Below are 21,129 nucleotides of genomic sequence, written 5' to 3'. Positions count from 1 at the left end.
GCAACAATAATTTCCCAATATTGGCTTAATAACGTCAATACATCCATCTAACAATATGTATACTTGTACATGTATTACACAAAATAAAAGTAAAAGCATACAATATATATATATATATATATATATATATATATATATATATATATATATATATATATATATATATATAATGTTATAGAATATAAAAGTAACTTGGTGATGATGAGGCAGCAGCTGGTTATAATAGATCCCAGTATTGAAGCATTCTGTCCTCAGCACTGGTGGTGATGGTCAGCGAGGTGAATGCAGATAAGGCCCCGGGGTGCTTGGTTATTCCCCTCACTGCAACACCTCTGCTACAGGCGTCGCCTTATCCAGCTGTCATGTGACTGTGCTGCCATCTACTGTACCACCTTGTATGTGTGACAATGTCAAGTAAAACTCTACTCTCTCTCTTTTGTTTTGAGCTTTCAACCCAACCCTACCACGAGAATATACTGATGCTACGTCGCTAGCTGTGGTCGTTGCATTGATTGATTGGTTTGTGATATTGGGTAAATAAAATTGACCTGATTTGTAAAACTGATGTCTTCCTCTCAAGACAGATGTCATTTCCATCTTCAACTCTTTGTTGATTTTATTTCTAAAGTCAGATATTTGCAGTTTAAAACAGAACTTTCGGTACCATCGATAACACTTAAGGAGTTATTTCACACTAATCTGGTTTTTGCTGACGTCCACTTGTTTCACCCTGCTGCAGTAAAGTCCAGGTGGCCTTCAGGACACTGTGACATCACTGTTGAATGTTTTTTTTTTTTTTTACATAGCTTATGAAAAAAGATCTTAGAAATAATTAAATGTTTTCTCCAGTTTGAGACCAAACTTTGTATTTCCAAATGTGAGAATGGGAATACTTGAATCATTAAAAGTCAATATCAACACCTGTTGGGTGTCGTTTGAGGTGCTTCAGAGCACATTCCTGACTTCATTGATGCTGGTTGATGTCAGAGGTGAGGCAGGCATTCATCGGCAACAAAACATTACTTTTTAGACTGGTGTTAAACTACTACTCTAAATTTAAAATAGTCCAAGCTTTCAGATATGTCTCAGGCTGCCACCTACCGGTGATGCGTCACATAACACTTTAAAGGGCTTTTATTTTGAAGGGCGTAACCGGACGTCGTACTCTTCTCGGCTGTGTGGCATGTCAGACTGAGCCAGTCGTCCAGGGGAGCGCCAGCCAGCAGGACTTGACGGATGGTGTGGATACGAGAGGAAGTCAGATGTGTTAATCTGGTAGTCACCCGGTGTACAGGCCACTGTACAGCAGCATCCATCTGAGCGGGACTGCCCGACCGGCCCGGTGGCTGCTGTTGCTACCCAACTGGCTAGCTAGCTAGCTAACCTCAACCCGCTAACTTCGCCAGTTTAAGGTAGTTTAAGGGACCAACGGTGCTGGGAGAGCGGGGCCTCCGGCTAGTACGACTCGGTTTACAGCTGCCCTGGAACGCTCAACACCCCGGTTTATTTTCCGGAGCAACATCCTGCTGATATGGGTAAGTGGACAGCTAGCAACCAGCTCACTTTGAGGCTACTTAGCTAACAAGAACAGTTTTTTAACGTTAGTTTAACAATAAAAACCGTAGTATTTTTATATAAACGTATGCAGGCAGCCACGTATGGACGGTTGTTGACGTTATGTATCGTGCATTAATGTCACTATACCGCTTGTATTCCTTCTGTAGCTTTCTGCTTCATTACTCTAACGTTTATGTTAGTCATATGAAAAGCTGACTGTAGCGAAAGCGCGTGTACGTGCGCGCGCCTGCTTCAGTACTCGGGTGGGGTAGCTTCCCTGACTCTCCATCTACTAGCCGCTCATAGTGGTCGTGACTTTTCTCCCCCCCCCTCATTTAACAACGTTTGCACTGGAAAAAAAAGAATATATTCGCATTTCTTTCGCTCCTCCTCGATGCATTTCAGCTGAGGTTTGAATGGCTCGAAGGTCCCAGTTGCTAAATGAATGTGCATCCCCTGAAATGGCAGTGCTGCTGATGGTGTAGATGCCACTCCTCCGTCTCCACAGCTGTTATGCAATAGGATCCAGCAGCATACTCCGTGTTGCTGTTTCTACTGCACTGCTCTCTGTAATATTACTGTTTATCCTGGTTTATTGACACTGGTTATTGATGCTTTCAAGCACAGGCCTGTGATTTGCTGTAGTAGCCATACCTGCAAATACAAATCTACATTAAAAAAAACATGCTGCATATTCACAAAATATTACATTTGAAAGACAGTTTTCATATGAGGTGGCAGCATCCTCGAATGGCATCCAGAGCAATATTTGTATGTGTGTATGAGTGTATTGCACAAAGCCAGTCCCCAGGCAGGATCACTCATGTTTGTCATTTGTTATAAGGCGTCTATCACGGAGGATGGATGTGTGGGCCGTGCGGTGCACAAGCAATAGGCGAGTAAGAACCAGGTCACTGCAACAGCGTCTGCAATCCTTATGCAACTTATCATTACCTGGTTTGTTGGCGCGATGCCGGAATGAGAAAATTCCCTCTGTTATTGCAACAATTCCTAGCCTTTCAGATAATTAAAATAAATGTGATTCTCTATCGACGATCAATAAGATGCCAGAGAGCGTAGTGTGTCAGCCTCTAGAGTAATTAGAGTACGTTCTGGACCAGAGCCGACGGGTCAGTCCCAATCAGATTTTGCTGAGGATGTAGGCTGTGAGTAATGATGCATCCAAAACAAGAGCTGTATGCACCCAGTGAATAGTCACTCTAGCTCATACAGGCTAACACATGTACTGTATTTAAGACACTTGCTTTATAGGCATTCGTCACCCTTTTTTTAGCCTCGTTGTTGTCCATGACTGATATTAGTTGGTTGCATCAGACTTTAAATAGGTGTATGTAGGATATAGATCAAGTGAAGCGCTATCACAGTTTACTGGAGACGTGGAGCAGAGCAGCTGTCAAACGTCTCCAAATGCAGATCTGTCAAACATTTCTGAGAAAAGCTCTGAGTCAAACCTCATGAAGCACATAATCGCTAACGTATGATGTTCTGGGGAAATGGACAATCTGTGATTTGTTTATACCACGGATTAATAAGAATTTCAGGAAGGATTGTTTCTCATGGCATGTGATGGATGTGCAGCAGTTAGAAATAATTGATTCAGGTTTTGTGGTTAGCATGGCTGGCAGTGTAGTAGATGGATGACTTGTAGTCCTCACAATGCAGTAAAGAGACCAGGACTGGTGTGTGTATGGTAAATGTGCTCCTGAGGACGTAATTGAGGGCCGAGGGTTTGTATATATAATGTCCTGCATCAAACTGCATCAAGGATATATGCCCGATGCAGTGTGATGCAGGACATTAATTAATTACAATGTATGTATTTCATTGATTTGACAGTCAGGGACGGTGCTCAACTTCTTATCTGTACCGCACTATTAGATCATTTACATCCGTAATCACTGGGCAGGAAAAAAGAGAATCACATTAGCAACAACACAACATGACTGCTGCAACTAGGCATAGGACGATATGAAAATTTCACGTCACAATGATCCTGGCCAAAATAATTGTGATTCACGAAGGTTCGCCTATACAAAGATTACACACGGAGTTTTCAGTTCTTTTCAGTTTGAAATGATCCCCTACTTTTGACAGTTTTTCTTGCTCCTCGCCCCTCTCTCCTTTTTCCAACCGTTCATGCTTAAAAATCAGGTCTAATTAACTCACATATCCACAGCGTAAAGGCGCTGTGCAGCAGTAATAATCATCTGAGCGGAGCACAGACACTGAGCAGTACGTCACATGGATTAAACAAAGCTTCGACGCTGTTGACTGAACCTGTCAGGTGCATCACCTTCAGCCTGTAGGTTCGGGGACCCTCTGCAAGTCATTGAAACATGCTTTGAAAATACACCCTTCTTACTGATATAAAGAATGTAATAGGAGACTACATGTTGTTTATCTTTCAGATCTTTATTTTACAGTAGATGGATTCAATTTCACATGCCTGATCGAATTATTATTTGATTGTCGATTAATGGTTATCATCTTGTGAAAACAAACATGCAATAATCCCCCACCCCAAAGGATTGAACTACCATCTGTCCAGGCTCCAAAGATAAATGTGTGTTATGGCTTTGTCCCTCCCCAACTTTTGATCATGAAATGTCTCTCTTTCCAGACAACCTAAGTGAAGCCCTGGAGAAGCTGAAGCTGGCGTCCACAGACAGCGCCACTGACAGCGTGGAGAGCTGTCTGGACTGCCTGCTGAAAGCTCTCGCCAACAACAGTGAGTAGAGAGCCTGATTGACACCTAGTGTGTCATATACCCATCACCCCCTCTGACAGCCTGCCCACTCTGGATCTAGTTACATTCCTGTTATATCTTCTAGATCTAGATTGTTCAAATTTAACTCTATAGCTCTCACCCAGACATTTATCTTTCTTATTGTGTTGAAATCCTGGTGAAGTCTTTGATGAACAGACCAATAAACGCCTTGTGTGTGATGGCTCAGATAAAAGCTGGCAGTCATGACAGAAACATGGTCAAGTCTTTGGTCGTCAATCCAAAATGGCAATGAAAGCACCAAATTCTCGCTGTCACTTTTGAAACATTTTGCCTGGACCATGTAGAGTAGTTATACTCATTACCTGGAGAGGTAGGAAACAGATGTACTTATTGTAAGTCGCTTTGGACAAAAGCGTCTGCTAAATGACCTAAATGTAAATGTAAATGTATACGTTTCTACCTAAAAACCTGCGGAGCTAACATTAGCAGAGTTGCTAACATTACAGCAAATCATCACTTCTATGCTACGTTGGCTACTGAAGGTTTACTGAATGTTAGATAGACCTTTTTGTTCATGAATATAATCCTTTTGTTTAACCCGTACTGGCAGCTTCTCTCTCACTAATTACACCAGACTTAAAAAGTGTGAAAATATGAGAAGAGGAGCGAAAGATGTCAGAAGTAGCGGTGGGGGGGCAGCTGTAGAGTCGGAATAATTTCACATCTAACGTGGAGAATTAAGTGTTGGTGAATCCATAATGTTGTCAGACACTTATAATAACAATCTGACTCAATAGCAAGAACACCAGTTGGGATGTGATGGTTCACTTTTACACTTTGATCCATACAGTTAGGCTTTAGCTTCTATTCTTATCTTTTTATCCTGTTTTTATGCCTGAATCTGTTTCACATCCTGGATATATCCTTCAACCACATATCGTAGAACCTTCTGTCTGCTTCTCTGTTTAAGAGCTAGCTGTGTGTGTCTTCACCTTTTTTTCCCATCAGCGCCCTTGGTTTTACTGATTTTTTTTATTTTGCAGATGCCGAGGCCAGTGTGAAGATCCAGGAGATGGGCGTTCTTCCCCTGCTCCCCACCCTGCTGAGCCCCCAGTCCTCCTGCACCCCTAAAGTAGCCAACATCATAGCCGAGGTGGCCAAAAATGGTGAGCTTCTGTTTCCAGGACGATCCATCCAGAAAGATCCTGACTTTTGGTTCCTCCATTTGTCAGAATTCAATTTTTACTCTTTTTCTAGATCTCATTATTGCATGTTTTTTTCTACATACAGTTTTTGGTTTGACAGTAGAGCAGCTTTCTGTGGACTAAAATATGAATCCAACAGTAGCATCTTTGATTGACAGGCCATTTCAGACGGGGTTAGTTTTAGAAGCCCTCCTTGGCATTTGAGAGATAAGCTGCCACTGCCTGTGAGGTTATTGTGTAATGTTTCATAACTGCAGTGTCGGAGAGCTTCAATTTCCCATAATGCCTGTGTGTGTGTGAGAGTGCACAGTAAGCTTTTAAAGTAGGAAAAAAAAACAGAATGGGAAGAGAAGTTGAGGCAAGAAAAGGTTAGGATAATGAAAGTCTTTTTAGCGGCCTGCAAGAAGGCAGCTAATGATTAGGCTACTCCCCAGCAGCTTGGCAAGCTTGGCAACATCCCGCTGGCATTTATCTGTCACTGCTTCCGGAAACGTCTGCTAGCAGCCAAGAGACTAAAGACGACTCCCTCGAGGTCTGTCAGTTTGAACTGACTGTGATTGTTAAAAGCTGCAAGATTTATCGTCAATGCATATCTTGACTAAATCAACCACCAAAACAGAGAACCCACATGATCCAAGATGATTTCCCAAACGGAAATCAAATCACAGTAAGGGGGCTGGTGAGAAATGCTCTTCACATACAGACCGTGGTGCCTCTGAGCTTAAGTGGGGACTGTAAACGGCCTCCTTGTCATGAATCATGAGAGTTCTCATCTTATTTTCTCTCGTCCCTTACATAACCCTTGTCATAACGGATAACAGATTAGCTGTGCAGGAAATGTATCAGCTTGCTAGTGTTAGGTGATGGCTATCTTAAGCCTCTTTCCCCACTAACATCAGGGTTTTATCTTCAGCGGGAAAGGTTACTATCGGCATTCATTCTTGGGCCAAATGACTCTGCAGTAGTAGGTTTTTATTCCTTCCTTATCTCCTGTAGGTAAAACCCCATACTCATTTTCATCTTTTTCCTTTTTAAATTTCACATTCAGAACAAGCTGGTGTGAAATTAAGCTGAGTTTATGCTTTGGTGAAGAGATTTGAACCGGCAGAAGTTTAGTTTTGGATTGATGTCCATTTGTCATGACTTTCTTTATTGGGTCAATGCACTGCATATCCTGATCGTGTGATTACTACATCTCTTACACATACTATAATGTAGGAAACTTGTGAGTAATGTAGCAGTTTCTTAACTCCCATGAGGAAGTTGACAGTTTTTAATCTGACCTGCTGTCCATCACCTTTCCCTCTCTCAGAGTTCATGCGGAGCCCCTGCGTCGAAGCCGGCCTCATCCCGCCTCTAATTCAGCTGTTAAACGCCAGCGACCAGGAGGTTTTACTGCAGACCGGCCGAGCTCTTGGCAACATCTGTTATGACAGCCGTAAGTAGGAGTTTGCTTTGCTCACAGAACACCGAATCCCTTATGAGCCTTGTCATCACCGTCACGCAGCTGATAGAAAAATGATTGTGTTTTTGGGGCTGCAGGAGACAAAGCGTTGATGTTTAATCATGTTTCAGCCACAAAAACCTCTAACAGGGTTATAGTAATGCATGCAGGGCCATTTTGTTGAGCTCCCGTGAATCATACCCCATTTACTGCATCTGCATCTATGTTAATAGAGATTCTGTCTTTTTTGTGTGGTAGGTTTAAACACTTCGGTTGAATTTCCATTGAAAAGTGTTTGTTTATTGTCTATTAGCTGCTTTATTACTGGATTCCATATAAAAATATACATAGTGACTATGCAATTCAATAATATTAACACTTACACACTATGCACCATAACATTGATAATGTCAAAACAGCACTGAACAGCTACACTCATAGCTCAAGTGTTGCACCAATAGTTTGACAGTGTTTTAATAAGATTCATTCCTATGAGTTGCATAGTAGTTGCTTGATATATATCGGTATGTTGGTTTTAGTTGTTTTTTGTTATTTATTACTTGGCCGTAACTCTTTTTCGATATATCAATATTTGGGAGACTAAAAGATCTGGTACGCTATATAATAACCTACTGAGTAGGATGGTGTCACTCACTGTTTCTGAATTACCTTCAACCTAATTTGGGATTTTTGTAATGCAGTTTCTTGTTACATAATTGAGATGTATCTACGATGACCTTTTATCGACTGATATATCCGCTTTGCTGTTTGGGCTGAAATGCTCCTTTTTGAGATCGTAGAAGGCGATTCAATCTGAGCCAGATGTTCTTACCATGATTATGTAGCATCCAGGCAGAAGAAATGTATGTAGATCAGATTTCAAACAACAGACACACTTTTCATGCGTTACAACTTCCCTCTGTGAATGAAGATTTCAAAGTTTACTAAAATACAGTTAAAATGTGCTTGATATTGAGAACCATGTGTGACAACAGAACCATGATGCCATTTATTTAGTGATATTCAAACTACAAACATGTCACACGCATTTGAAAACGCTGCCTTTCACACAGTTTGATATATCTGCTCTAAGAAACGTCATTAGTGAATGTTCCAGTGTATTGTAAGTACTGACCCCAGGGAAGAGCAGCGGATTTTACTGCCAGCTTTAGAGGCTTTAACCACAGCTGTCACTTGTGGTGCATAGTTTCTGCTCTTGCTTAAAAGCCGGGTGTCTGTGGAATCTGGTGGGATGTGACATTTGCTTGAGTGAAGGGGGGTCCCGGTAAGCAGACGTGGTTTTATGAAATACCCACTGGGAGACTGTGGAGAAGCAGCTGCCAGCCGCCTTCACGAAACATGCTCTTTAATATGGGAGCTGTTGCTCAAGTACAATAAAGATGGAAAACGTCCAACGTGATGGAAATGGGTTCAACCATAGAAATAGAATTGGAGTAGAATGGACATTGAACTGTTTTCACCAGTACACAAGAAAACGGCGATTGTTGGTTGTTGGTTGTTATGGTGACACGACGCTAAGTCGAAGACGGATGTCTGGCTAGTTAGCTAGGTAGCTTGGTAGCAGTGAGGACAGGGATGTGGAGGCACCGCTAGACTCTCCCACTGTTCACCAGCATGCTGCTCAGCTCATTCTCTGTTACCAGTGTAGCTAAGGATGACAGAATCAGAAAGCTGGCTAACTAGCCAGGGTCTGCTAGTTAGAACACGGCCAACTGGTTTACAGGATATAAACCAATTGGCAATAGTCTGTTAGATTCAAGCGTATTTTTAGCAATTTGTGGATTGTTTTGATTTTGAATTATTGGCTGCAGCAAAATAATAATGATTAGTTAGTTGTGAAGGGAGAGATTTACTTTGAATGTATCAGATGTACTATGAGCCTCATATGAATCCTAAACTGGAGTTTATGATATGTAGCTGTGGTCATATTGATTTCCTTTACACTTAGATTCAGCATTTTGACTGTTTTCTAGTTTGCACTGATTTTTCTATATTTTGAACTGCTTACTTAACATTGCTTTCCTGTGTATTTTTCAGGTTGTGGTTATTTTTCTTTTTTAATTTTTTTCCTTTTCTTTGTGGTTGATTTGTGTCCTGGCCTCTTTGTTTTGCAGATGAGGGCAGGAGTGCAGTTGACCTGGCAGGAGGGGCTCAGATAGTAGCTGAACACATTAAATCCCTCTCCCAAAATACTGAGCCGGAAAATCAGAAGCTCTTGACTGTCTTTTGTGGCATGCTGATGAACTATAGCAATGATAATGGTAATGACCATCTTCCCCCAAGAACAACTGTTAACTAATCTCAACTAATCAGCGGATGTTCTCTTTCTTATACACAGACGATGTCACATCATTTATTCATTCTTTTGTCATAAGACGGTTTCACTGAACATTTTGATGCTTTTCCTTTTTCGGCCTGACCTGTGTCCTGATCTTCCTCTTGCTTTTCTAACTCCATCTCTGAGATAATCTGCATTTATTCATTGAGAGCCGGCTTTCATAGTATTGGTGCCTTTTCAACAACGTGTTCCATGTTTGTGGTTTTAAGTGAAATATCTCGATATAAAGCTATCACTTTTGGATGCATTGAAATACATTCCCATACTTTGATTAATGACATCCCCATCAGCTACAGCTGTTCTTTGTCTTTAGCGCAAAGGAGCATATTTTATCATGCTAACACGTTAAATTAAGAACATTATCTGTTGAACATCAACATATTAGCATCGTCACTGTGAGTGGGTTAGCATACTGACATTAGCATTTTGCTATAAGCGCTGCTCGCTGTGCCTAAAAACAGGCTCATAGAGCCGCTTGTAGACTATTAGTCTTAAATAAATCAAATAAGGGTCAACATGGTAATCAGAAAGCTTGAAAAATAACAGTCCTCATGGTAAATAGTCTGCGCTTTTATCTGGGGATCGAACCGGCAATCTTGCGGTTGCCAGCCAACCCACTCTATCTCCTGAGCTAAACCCCGCCCACCATAGTGGTAGGTGTGTTTTTGAAGTGAGCCAGGATTGCTGCTTCCACTCTTTATGCTAAGCTGCGCTAACCAAGCCCTGACTCCTGCTCTGTACTTGAGATTGACAATCTCGCTTTGTGAAAGAATAGTTCCAAATACAAACTGTTACTTGAAGTTGCAGCACAATACTTACCAACCTGTTGGGCAACTCGTGTAAAATGTTTTAGAAATACATTTAGCTAACGAGATTGAAGTAATTATAACGCAATTTTATGTTCCCATGCTTTAAAACAGTTGCCCTTTATCCTGTGCTTCACGTAATGTTTTCTCTTCCATATGTCTCTATCATCATCATCATCATCATCATCATCATAATCTATATCTTCATCTGCATTACTTCCTGTGGGCCTACTGTGATATTTACAATGAATTTACATGATAAACACTTTGTTTTTAATAAGGCGAGAACACTGAATTTCCCCTCGACTGTATCCCTGCATACATATTCTGTGTGGACTGCGTTGGTCTTTGTGCTAACAAGGCTTGTTGACCAGAGACAGTGTGTGATATGACGGATTCAGATCGCCTGCCAAGTGTCTTTTGGCACTGGGCGATGGTTGGATCAGTTTGGCTGGAGGATGGCAAGGTTTTGTGCTACAATAACAGTGGATTAGCTTCTGTGGCTTTCTGCAGCTTCTAGTCTAGCTGACTCTTTATATCTAGCCAATGTTGAGACAATTCCCTGCTTCTTAACAAAAAAAATACCTTAAGGAAAATACATATATTAACCTTGTTAATACAGCAACCTTTATCCTCAATGAGGGCAATGTTTCCTAGATTCTAGTAGAGCCAGACAGTCGATTCAGCTGATAAAGATTCTTGTTTTTATAAGCAAATATTAGCAAATATTTGATGGCTCACTTGTAGGGTAGCATCGTCCCCCTCGTTTTTGTGCTCAAGTTTGTTTAATCACCCATCAGCATACAGTATCTGAAGGCTCATCAAACAGGAAACGGTTGTAACAGTTTGTAGAAATACAACAGTGGGATTATAATCAAAATGAAGGAAGAAGTGTAACAAGGTAAAAGGGAGTGAGTCACTGCTATACGTGAGCATGTTCAAGTATCTCTGGGTTCTTGTTTACAAGGGAGGATAAAATGGAGCGCAGATGGAGAGGCGGTTCAGTGCAGCTTCAGCAGTGTTGTACCAGACCGTTGTGGTGAATAAGGAGCTGAGCCCGAAGGCAAAGCTCTCGATTTACAAGTCCATCTACGTTCTGACCTGCTCCTATCGTCTCGAGCTTTGGGTAGTGAGTGAAAGATGAACTTCCTTCGTAGGGAGGCTGTGCTCAGCCTTAAAAATAGGGTGAGAAGCTCCGACATCCGGAGGGAGCTCGGAGTAGCTGCTTCGCGTAGAAAGGGACCGGATGCCCTTCTCCCGAGGTTTTCTGGGTCCAACATTGGATGGATTGTATGTCTTTTGCCCAGGAACGCTTGGGGATTCACAAGGAAGTGTTGCTAGTGAGAAGGCCGAACTTCAGTCCTACTTTCTTGCTGGATTTGATTGGCTGGCAGGGCCAAATGTGACATAGACGAGCGTGACTCAGAGCCCTTAGCAACGCATCGGGGTCTAAGCCTGCTGCCCCCGAGACCTGAAGTGGAACAAATTAGATGTCTAGATAAGAGAATGGTGTCTTGGCCTCATAATGGCCGTTTTTGTTTTCTCCGTTTTCGCCGCGTGCCTTCCAAGAAACATCTGGCTTAATTAATGTCATGATTTATTGATGTTAAAAGAACACATGTAGCATCTGTTTTCAGTGTTTTAATGGTGAGCTTCTTATGCTACTATAGGACATTCAAAAAGGATGGGAGAAGATCTTTTTTGAGTATTCTTGAGATTCAACTGGAGATTTTCCTTCTCACTTCTGTTCTGCTCAGTGACCCACTCCTGTCTTCCTCCACCATTGATTCATTGACTTGGTGTTTGAATCCTAACTAAATCTGAATACTTTCTTTTTGCTCTCCAGGCACTTCTAATAGCTCTAATGCAAAATGGCAAATACATCTCCGCTTCTTGAATGAAGTTACTCTTCCTCTGTGTGTGTTGGAGTCCTAGCTTGTCTGTGCTTTGTTTACTTAGCCGGTCCGGCTAAGTAGTCTCACTGTCTCTCTGTTGTGCCCCGCTTGCTAGATCTCATATGACCGTTAGCACTGGTAACACCGTACCAAGCCACAGCGTCGCCGCAGAAGCACAGTACCCACCCTACGGTTCCCCCAAGATAACACTGTTAGCTTTGTAGCTGCTAGCTGCCGGCTCAGCTGTCAAGTTGAGAGCCATGTGGAGGCAATCCGTAAATTATAGCTATGCTCTGAATTTGGAATATTGCACCTTTTTGAGGGAGGAACATTTACAGTGTGAATGCACCCTTTAAGCGAGCCTATGTAACGCCTAGAAAACCGCAGGCACGCAGTCACAAATAGAAATGGCGTTTGATAATCAAGAAGAGAAAAAGAGTCGGCTCACATGCATCAAACACACAAAAACAAATCAACAAAACCTAATGCCTGCTAACGTTAGCCACCATGAGCTACTCTGTTATACTGAACTAAGCAAAGACCCAAAATATTCCCGCTAGCAACCAAGCTAAGCCGACAAGTTTGCTAACCCAGTTTACTCTGAGAGCTTAATTTTCCCTCTTCAATAACTGTTATTGAATTAAATATTGTGTAATGGTGAACAGAACGGGGGGATTAAACAGAACAGTAGAGAGAAAAAGAAGAAAACTCGCCCAATTATTTTTGCGGAACCACTTCCTTCCTTCGACCTTTAAGGCTGTAGCAACAAAAGCTCCTAGTGTAGAGCCATTAACCAAAGGTTGTGATGTTTATTGATTCACCTTTCAAGTGTAAGAGGAAGAATGTGTTACTCTGTTTCATAAGTGCTGACATGTTTTTGAAAATCATCTTTTAAAATCAGATTCATACGGTTCCGGTTGATTTATGATAGAAAATCAGCTTTCAAGCTAAAACTCTAATGTTTGTCTAATAAATGTCACATTTTTCTCTTGAACTCCTCAGATCTACATCATGTTTGGAACAACCTTTTAACTGCTTGTCTTTGTCCATCTTTTCTTTTTTTCTTTTTTTGCAGATTCCTTACAAGCTCAGCTGATCAATATGGGTGTGATCCCCACTCTGGTGAAGCTGCTAGGCATCCATTCCCACAACACAGCCCTGACAGAAATGTGTTTAATTGCCTTTGGGAATTTGGCTGAGCTCGGTGAGTATACCTGAATATCGGCCCAGGTAACACACCTAGCGACCGCTGCATAAAGGGGAAAAGTATAGTTCATGTCTAGCCTTTAGCATCGCGTACGGTTAACTAATGTTCATTGGTCGGCCAGAATCAGAGTTTTAATCAATCAAATAAGAAAAAATGTGGGAATAGTGATGGGGAAAAGAGTCTTTCTTCCAACAATCACAAAATAGTCGCAATATTTTTCAATGTTTCCGTGTCTTTTTGATGCAGATAATTGTGATTTTAGTTAGACTGGGCGTAGCCGCACAGCTCTTCCTTTGCAGAAAATGAATTTCCCTAAATAGAAAGCACATAAGACGTCCTTGTGGGGGATTTCTTCTCTTTCGTGACATGATGTGATGCTTCTCTCCTCCCCGTCAGAGTCCAGCAAAGAGCAGTTTGCCTCCACCAACATTGCCGAGGAGCTGGTACGTCTCTTCCAGAAGCAGACGGAGCACGAGAAGAAGGAAATGATTTTTGAGGTTCTGGCTCCACTTGCAGAAAATGGTAATGTGATTGTTTTTTTTTAAATCATTACGTTCTACAAAAGACCAAATCCATTGTTTTGAAGTGCAGAGATTTGAACATGAAACTGTGAGAGACTGCGTTGTTCTCTCATCTCCACCTACTCTATAGTAAACCATCCTAAGCATGAGTCATGCTCTCCAGGCGAGCTGTTAACTGCACAGTCATGGCAGACTGTGTGTGTGCGTGTGTGTGCGTGCGTGTGTGTGCGTGTGTGTGCGTGCGTGTGTGTGCGTGCGTGCGTGCGTGCGTGTGTGCGTGTGCGTGTGCGTGTGCGTGTGCGTGTGCGTGTGTGTGTGTGTGTGTGTGTGTGTGTGTGTGTGTGTGTGTGTGTGTGTGTGTGTGTGTGTGTGTGTGTGTGTGTGTGTGTACATTGTTGGTCTCCAGGACAACATCCTACTTAACTACTCAGCAGAAACTCGCCCTGTATCTCTCCGTTTCTTTCATTCCTCACACTGCATCTTGTTTATTAGATTTCTAGAGAGACAACAAGTGAATACTAATACAAAAGGCAGATATGATCCTGAGACAGGGATAATATATAGAGATTTAATAGAGACAGATGTCACTTTTTAGTGCTTTATTTTTTAAGTAAATGCTTCTGTTGTCCTTCCATCAAAGGAAAGACACTGTTTTTTCCTGGTCTTCCTGGATGATATTGAGTTAATGCTGTGTGTTATGTTTAGGGATGGGACTATGTAAGATTTTGTCACAGATCAGGATAATAAACACTTGAATTACATTTTTAAAATATATTTATTTATCCTTATTGTACTGGAAGACCTTATGATTTATGATCATCGTATTTAAAGGACCATATCAGGCTAATTCTGACTTCTCTCCATTCTTCCTGTCTTGAACACATTTTGTGTGCATCAGTGTCTGCAGTGTTTACTTTAGTAAAGTTCAGCCTACCTGTTTTAACCGCCGTTCACTGCCATTCATGTTGAAACGGTGCATAAAAACACTCTACGAGACTGTTTAGTCACTGGGTTTTGGTAACTAAATCTTGTGAAAATCACTGCATGGTTTATTTTATCTAAAATTACTGTATTACTCTATTAAAAGTCATTTAAATGTGTGCATTGATATCAAATCACTTGCACTTGTTGTTAATTAATATAATATAATTATTAGTTAATATAAGAAATTATTTAAAACAATTACTGTAATTGATCTGTTATTCTATTGATTAATCTGTTATTTTCCAGCTGCAGAAATGATTAAAACGCAACAATCACTACAAACATGTCAGCACTCATATGTGTGTATGTGCTCTTGAGTGTGTGTGTAGTGAGTTTTAATTAGAAACATCCCCCCGTCGTTTCCTCCTCTGCTGCAGGGGTTAAGTGTCATGTGACCGGAGAATTGGCTCCACTGTGTTTTGTGTAGATTTAGTTCAAACTTAGCTACCACTTAGCATTCTCGTGTGTGCTGTGTCATATGATGCAGCAGCAGCAGCTGCGTGTTCCAGAGTTAACCGGTCCACTGTCATTGTCTCGTCCTCCTGCCAGACGTGATAAAGCTGCAGCTGGTGGAGGCCGGCCTGGTGGAGTGTCTCCTGGAGGTGGTGGCTCAGACTGTAGACGGAGAGAGGGAGGAGGACATCGCTCAGCTCAAGACGGCCTCAGACCTCATGGTTCTCCTGCTGCTGGGAGGTAAACGCCTCAGGGCTGGGGAGATGTCATGAGAGGGTAACATGTGTTTTCAGCTACATAGATTTAGGATGGACAACAAATATTGTAGTGGTCTGTGGTCTCCCACAGCTCTACGATAGAACCATTACTACAGAGACCGGATGAGATGTGTATAAATGTAACCTAAACAACCTGAAACTGTAAAAGTGAGGGGAAACGTCTGCCTAGCCCCAGGGAGAATTACGACCTTGCTGCCTTTGTAACACAGAAAGACCAGAAGTTATCAAGGAGGTGATTCATCTGCTTTCTATGCATATTGACCATCAGCGTACGGTGACCTGCCTTCCTTCTGTTGTGTAGATGAGTCCATGCAGAAGCTGTTTGAGGGAGGAAAGGGCAGCGTCTTCCAGAGGGTCCTGTCCTGGATCCCATCTCATAACCATCAGCTGCAGCTCGCTGGGGCTCTGGCCATCGCTAATTTTGCTCGTAACGGTAAGTTTGGCTTCACATTGTGGCGAGGGGAGGTTCAGGAGGACTGTTATTGAACAACAGCTCTTGTTGTATTCATTCCTGAGTGTAGATGGGAATTGCATCCACATGGTGGACACTGGTATTGTGCAGAAGCTTCTGGAGCTGTTGGATCGGCACGTGGAGGAAGGCAATGTTACTGTTCAACACGCTGCACTGAGCGCCCTGAGGAACCTGGCCATACCCGGTGAGTCAGCGCTTTCACACAAGGTCCACGTGGTTCCTAATTACTAAGATCCAGGAGGAAGGAACTACACTGGGTCTCGAGTCTATGTATCAATAAAATATCTGACTTTTTTGTGTCATTTATGAGTCACATCCCCAGTGTGTAAAGGCCTTAAGACAGATTTTTTCTGCCACTCACCTCCTGGAAGAAAGCTCCCTGATAATGTCATCCATCATCATAAGAACAGTTAATTTAAAAAAATAAAAATCTCCACTAAACAGTTGAGAAGACCTTTTCTAACATCAAAGAATGACATGATGATCAATGAAGACCGTTGCCTTGTTGCTTCCGTGTTTTTACGTGCCTTGCCTCGTCTCTCCAGTGGTGAACAAATCCAAGATGTTGTCAGCTGGAGTAGCCGACGTGGTGTTGAAGTTCCTGCAGTCGGAGATGCCTCCAGTCCAGTTTAAGCTCCTGGGGACGTTACGTATGCTCATCGATACACAAGGTAGAGAATTTAACACTTCTTTTGTCTTTGCACCAAAAGTTTCAAATAATTGTCATTGTACAATTTGCCAATACACCAAGTACTGTAAATGCTGCTCTAGGTTTGACACCGGACTAATTATTTTCTGCTTTTTCCTTTGGTGACAGTGAACACCATGTTAAATGACGATAATTTTGTGGTGTGTGTGTTTCAGCTGAAGCCGCTGACCAGCTGGGAACCAATGGGAAACTAGTGGAGAGGCTAGTGGAGTGGTGTGAAGCCAAAGATCACGCAGGGGTGATGGGCGAGTCCAACCGGCTGCTGTCGGCCCTCATTCGACACAGCAAGTCAAAGGTCAGACTCCAAATACTCTTACAAATGATATAAAATGCTTCTTTATGAAAGAAAAATAGATATTTACTTAACTGTACACCTAATCTATTCAGCATAAAGACAGTGCTGTAGTCTGAACCAAGACGGTAGAATTAATTACTCCTTTCAAACTTGACAAAGGCAGCACAGACCAGATCCACTCCTTCTGTTCTTACCTTTCACAATAAAAGCCCTGGCTATATACACTGCATAACTGTTTAGGGGAACTAAAGTTCTCTCAGAACGTTTTGTTCAAAGAAAACTCAATAAAGTATCCTACAGTAGCTCAGGCTATACACCGCTTTACCTCAGACAGACGGGGTCAATAGGATCCTGGTGTTTGGTCCTCTGCCAGCGTGAATCTATTGGATCCTTTTAATGAGAAAGTGCTGTAACTGTTGAATGAAACGTTCATTCAACGTGTTTAACTGCAACTCAACTGCACGTGTGTGTGAGTGCCTTGCTGTTAATAACAGTTCTTAGAAAGAAAATTGGAATCAAAACTAATGAATTAAAATACGAAAAAGTATTGTTTTATGTCATGTTTGGAAAGTAACACACTGGCTTCAACAAATGAAGGGGTCAAGAAATCCTTTTGTTCAAATCGTTAGTTCTGAACGTACAGCTCACAATTGTTTTATTTAAGTGATTTCTTTCTTCTTTTTGTTCAGGAAGTCGTCAGAACTGTCATCCAGGGAGGAGGAGTCAAGCACTTAGTTACCATGGCAACTAGTGAGCACATGATTATGCAGAACGAAGCACTGGTGGCTTTGGGTCTCATAGCAGCGCTGGATCTGGGTGAGAGTTTGAACACTTTAGCTTTAATTGCTTGGCATCGCTGGAAAGTAGAAATGCCAAGCTTCCTGCTGATTCAAACTATTTCATTGTCAAAGTATTTCACTTATGTTATTACTTATATGTCACATTCAGAGAGAATGCATGCCTTTTAAAATTCAGGTTTTATACCCGGAAAGGATAAAAATCGTATTTGTTGTCTCTGTTTAGTCTGGAATGATGATAGAAATGTAAATTTACTTACATAGATTTATATTTAGCTTCTTAGCTTTCAGATGAGCCCATAAATATGCTGGTTTCTGGTTTTCAGTTGCAGCGGAGAAGGACTTTGTCGGAGCCAACTTGGTTTCGGTGCTTCACAAGCTGCTGTCCGACGAGAGGAGCGCCCCGGAGATTAAGTACAACTCTATGATCCTCATCTGTGCAGTCATGGGCTCAGGTGAGACTTAAAGATACTTTAACCATATACAAATTATTATTGAACTACACTGTTCAAGGCAATATTGCTTTAAGAAACTAATGGTATATGAAATGATCATCCAAAGAAAAAAAGCTTTGGACACATATGTTGCAGTACCAATTAGTGGCTCCAATATATATTCTGTGGGCGCCGTTTGACTTGAGGACAAGCTGTGATCAATACATTGTCTTCCCTCTCCTCTGTTTTCAGAGCCTCTCCACAAAGAGGTCCAGAGCCTGGCCTTCATCGACGTGGTGTCCAAGCTGAGGGCCCACGAAAACAAAACGGTATCTCACCAGGCGTCGCTCACAGAGCAGCGATTGACTGCCCAGAGCTAAATGACTGTCTGACCCCGCCCACACACACACACACACACACACACACACACCCATCCAACGCCTGCCTGAACACCCGACCGCCCAATGACACCTCATGACTGCTGTCCCCCCTGTGCCCCATCGTCATGTGCCAAGGTACCATGTCGCGTTAACTGCCAGCCAGACATCGTCACGTCTCCACCCCCCGACCCTGCGCCCCCACCCACCTCCACTAGGGTTAGACCCATGTTGAGTAGGAGCGCCAACACAAATCATCAAATCTGAGCATTTTCTAATGTCATTTTTATTTTGAAATACAAGAATTCTCCCAGAATTGGGTCCTTATTAGGGTGGAAAAGCCTCTGAAACTGTTTTTAGACTTTTAACACTCTCCTCTGAAAGCCATAATAATGAGAATTATTTAGGTGGGTTAGCAGGTCCTTAAGGCAGCCTGAGGCAGGTTTCATTTCAGGCTTTACAAAGCGACACCCCCCTTACTGGCCCGCCCACATCGGTCTAACCCTGGTCCCCACCTCTACTTGTGCATGCATCTACTGCTACAAGTAGCTCCGCAGGAGCCGAGGCGCCATAAACAGCCTAACGCAATAGATAAGAGATGACACTCTTTTACGACCATAGCTGTGATGCCATCCGCCGGTAACCCACCAGTGAAAAATGTGCACAAAAGAACAAAAAAAAACCCTTCCTGTTGTGAATTTTCTTTCATTTTTAAGAAAAGCAGCCATCCATGATGTGCCCAGTCGTGTACCATGTAGCTCGAGTATAAATTGACTAGAAACTGTGCATGTTTTAGTCCTGTTGAAGGTGTGACAGTGTTCATTTTACCTCTCTGCCGCTTACATAGTCCAAAATACAGCCTGATCTCCTCCATCCACATCTCCACCAGTCTGTTTTTTGTTTTGTTTTTGCACTTGGATCTTGAGATTTTATCCCATTTTTAATTTCCGCAGTTGTCGAAACACATTCCCTCTGTTCCAACAGCCGTACAGTGAAGTTAGAGGCTCCATCCCCGATCGAGGATCATGTCAGAACCAAACCCAGTGGAGAACAGAGCTGTAGTCAAGTCTGCCTTCGTTAGTCCAGTTCAGCTCAGCTCTGAGACCGAGTTCAGCCAAGGTGAAGTCGAGACCAGAAAAGGGAATGTAGAGTGTGTCCGGCCCATAGAAATAGAATCTGAGTAGAACAGACATTGAGCTGTTTTCAGTACTCTCACTAGTACAAAAGAAAATGGCTCACAGGTTGAACAGCTGCTGCTCAGCTCATTTTCTGCATCCAGTGTAGCATTAAACAATGACAAAATGATCAAGCTAGCTAACTAGCTAGCTGTCCGCTAGTTTCCTAGCTACTTACAACGCTTTAATGTTGCACTTGTTACAAAAAAATGAGCCAAACAAAGTTGCCACTCAGCTGACGATAGCATTATGTTTTCCTACGGTGTGATAAGTGTTTGGATGAAGCATCGAGTTGTTGTCCGTCTCTTTGCTTCGTAACGTTACACTCCACCGATAGATACTGTAAAACCTGTAAAATCAGTGAGTTTAAGACTCAATGGGAATGTCTGTTCTTCTTCTATTTTATTTCTATGGTCTGTCCAAATACACTGCAGTGATCCAACGTTATACTACACATCACAGCTCAAAGTTGGACATTTCAGAAGCTGTAAATACAAACTCATCAATCTTCTTGGCGACCTATAAGGTGAGAAAAGCAAAGTTACAACTGAGCAAGAAAGCTCTCTTCCATTAAAGTCAATACAGTCCATGTAAACTAACCGTCTTCTCCACAAATCTTTGGTTTCACATGGATGGTATTGACTGACTCCGGTTTTTGATCACGCTTTACTTTGCTCCCATCTTATAGGTTGTTAGGTAGACTGTCGTCAACCCAATCGATACCTGGCACTTCGCCTAATCAGTTTGACCTCTTGTTTGTAGCACTGTGGACAATCTCAAGAAGATATGAATAGAAGAGCATTTATCAAATATTTTTGGAGGGGCGTGAGATTGTGGAGGGAGCTACGAGAACGAGGCGAGTTCAAGTCAAAGTCAGCATGAAACTAATGCCTTGTTCACACCAGGAAGAGACCATAAGATGTCAGAAACGGGACTAGACTAGGTTCAACATTCTCCGATTCTGTTAGGAAATCACCAAACTGGTCAAACCAGGAGTATAGTTGTTCTGTATGAAATAGAGCCGCCGCCATCCCTTTGTGTTTGTGTGTTATGGAGCAAAGTGAGAACCGGTATCTGCACCTGCATCCACAGGTCTGTCTTCACAATGAGAGTTGGTTCTCCTGCAACACGCATGTCCGACTGTCCTGACACTCTGTTAACATGCCACCGTGCGTTTCCTGGTCTGGGCCCATGCTTTTTTTTTTTTTTTTTTTTAAAGGTATGAATGGTTATTTATCAGATTTGTGCTCTTCTAAAGACACATGCCTGTGGAGATGTATCCATAGTAACTGCGTAAAATACTATAAACTTAAGTGTTTGTTGTAAATGTCATGAGTTGTACATTTGGAGGATTGTAACTCAGCAGATAATTAAAAGATGATAGCTGGTCATGGCTGATGTCTTTATTCCTG

At 42.2% G+C, this 21,129-nt stretch overlaps 1 protein-coding gene across 2 annotated transcripts; it reads left to right on the top strand.

Annotated features, from left to right (window-relative positions):
* Positions 1-1,187: 1,187 nt before the first annotated feature.
* Positions 1,188-21,104, top strand: rap1gds1 (RAP1, GTP-GDP dissociation stimulator 1). Of its 2 annotated transcripts, XM_084003293.1 has the most exons (15): positions 1,188-1,535; positions 4,199-4,306; positions 5,350-5,472; positions 6,824-6,949; positions 9,091-9,237; positions 13,091-13,219; positions 13,619-13,744; positions 15,277-15,420; positions 15,760-15,891; positions 15,980-16,114; positions 16,476-16,601; positions 16,795-16,934; positions 17,624-17,750; positions 18,058-18,186; positions 18,418-21,104. In XM_084003293.1, exons 1-15 carry the CDS (start codon positions 1,532-1,534, stop codon positions 18,543-18,545), a joined length of 1,824 nt encoding a protein of 607 aa, XP_083859419.1. In that variant the 5' UTR covers positions 1,188-1,531; the 3' UTR covers positions 18,546-21,104. The 2 variants fall into 2 exon arrangements, with proteins under 2 accessions (XP_083859419.1, XP_083859420.1); XM_084003294.1 differs by lacking the exon at positions 9,091-9,237 and having other exon boundaries at positions 1,189-1,535.
* The last annotated feature ends 25 nt before the right edge of the window (positions 21,105-21,129 follow it).

This window comes from Eutrigla gurnardus, assembly GCF_963514095.1.
Source record: "Eutrigla gurnardus genome assembly, chromosome: 23".
Classification (NCBI taxonomy): domain Eukaryota; kingdom Metazoa; phylum Chordata; class Actinopteri; order Perciformes; family Triglidae; genus Eutrigla; species Eutrigla gurnardus.
The sequence above is the reverse complement of the archived record's forward strand: the minus strand, read 5'-3'. Positions and strand labels throughout refer to the sequence as shown.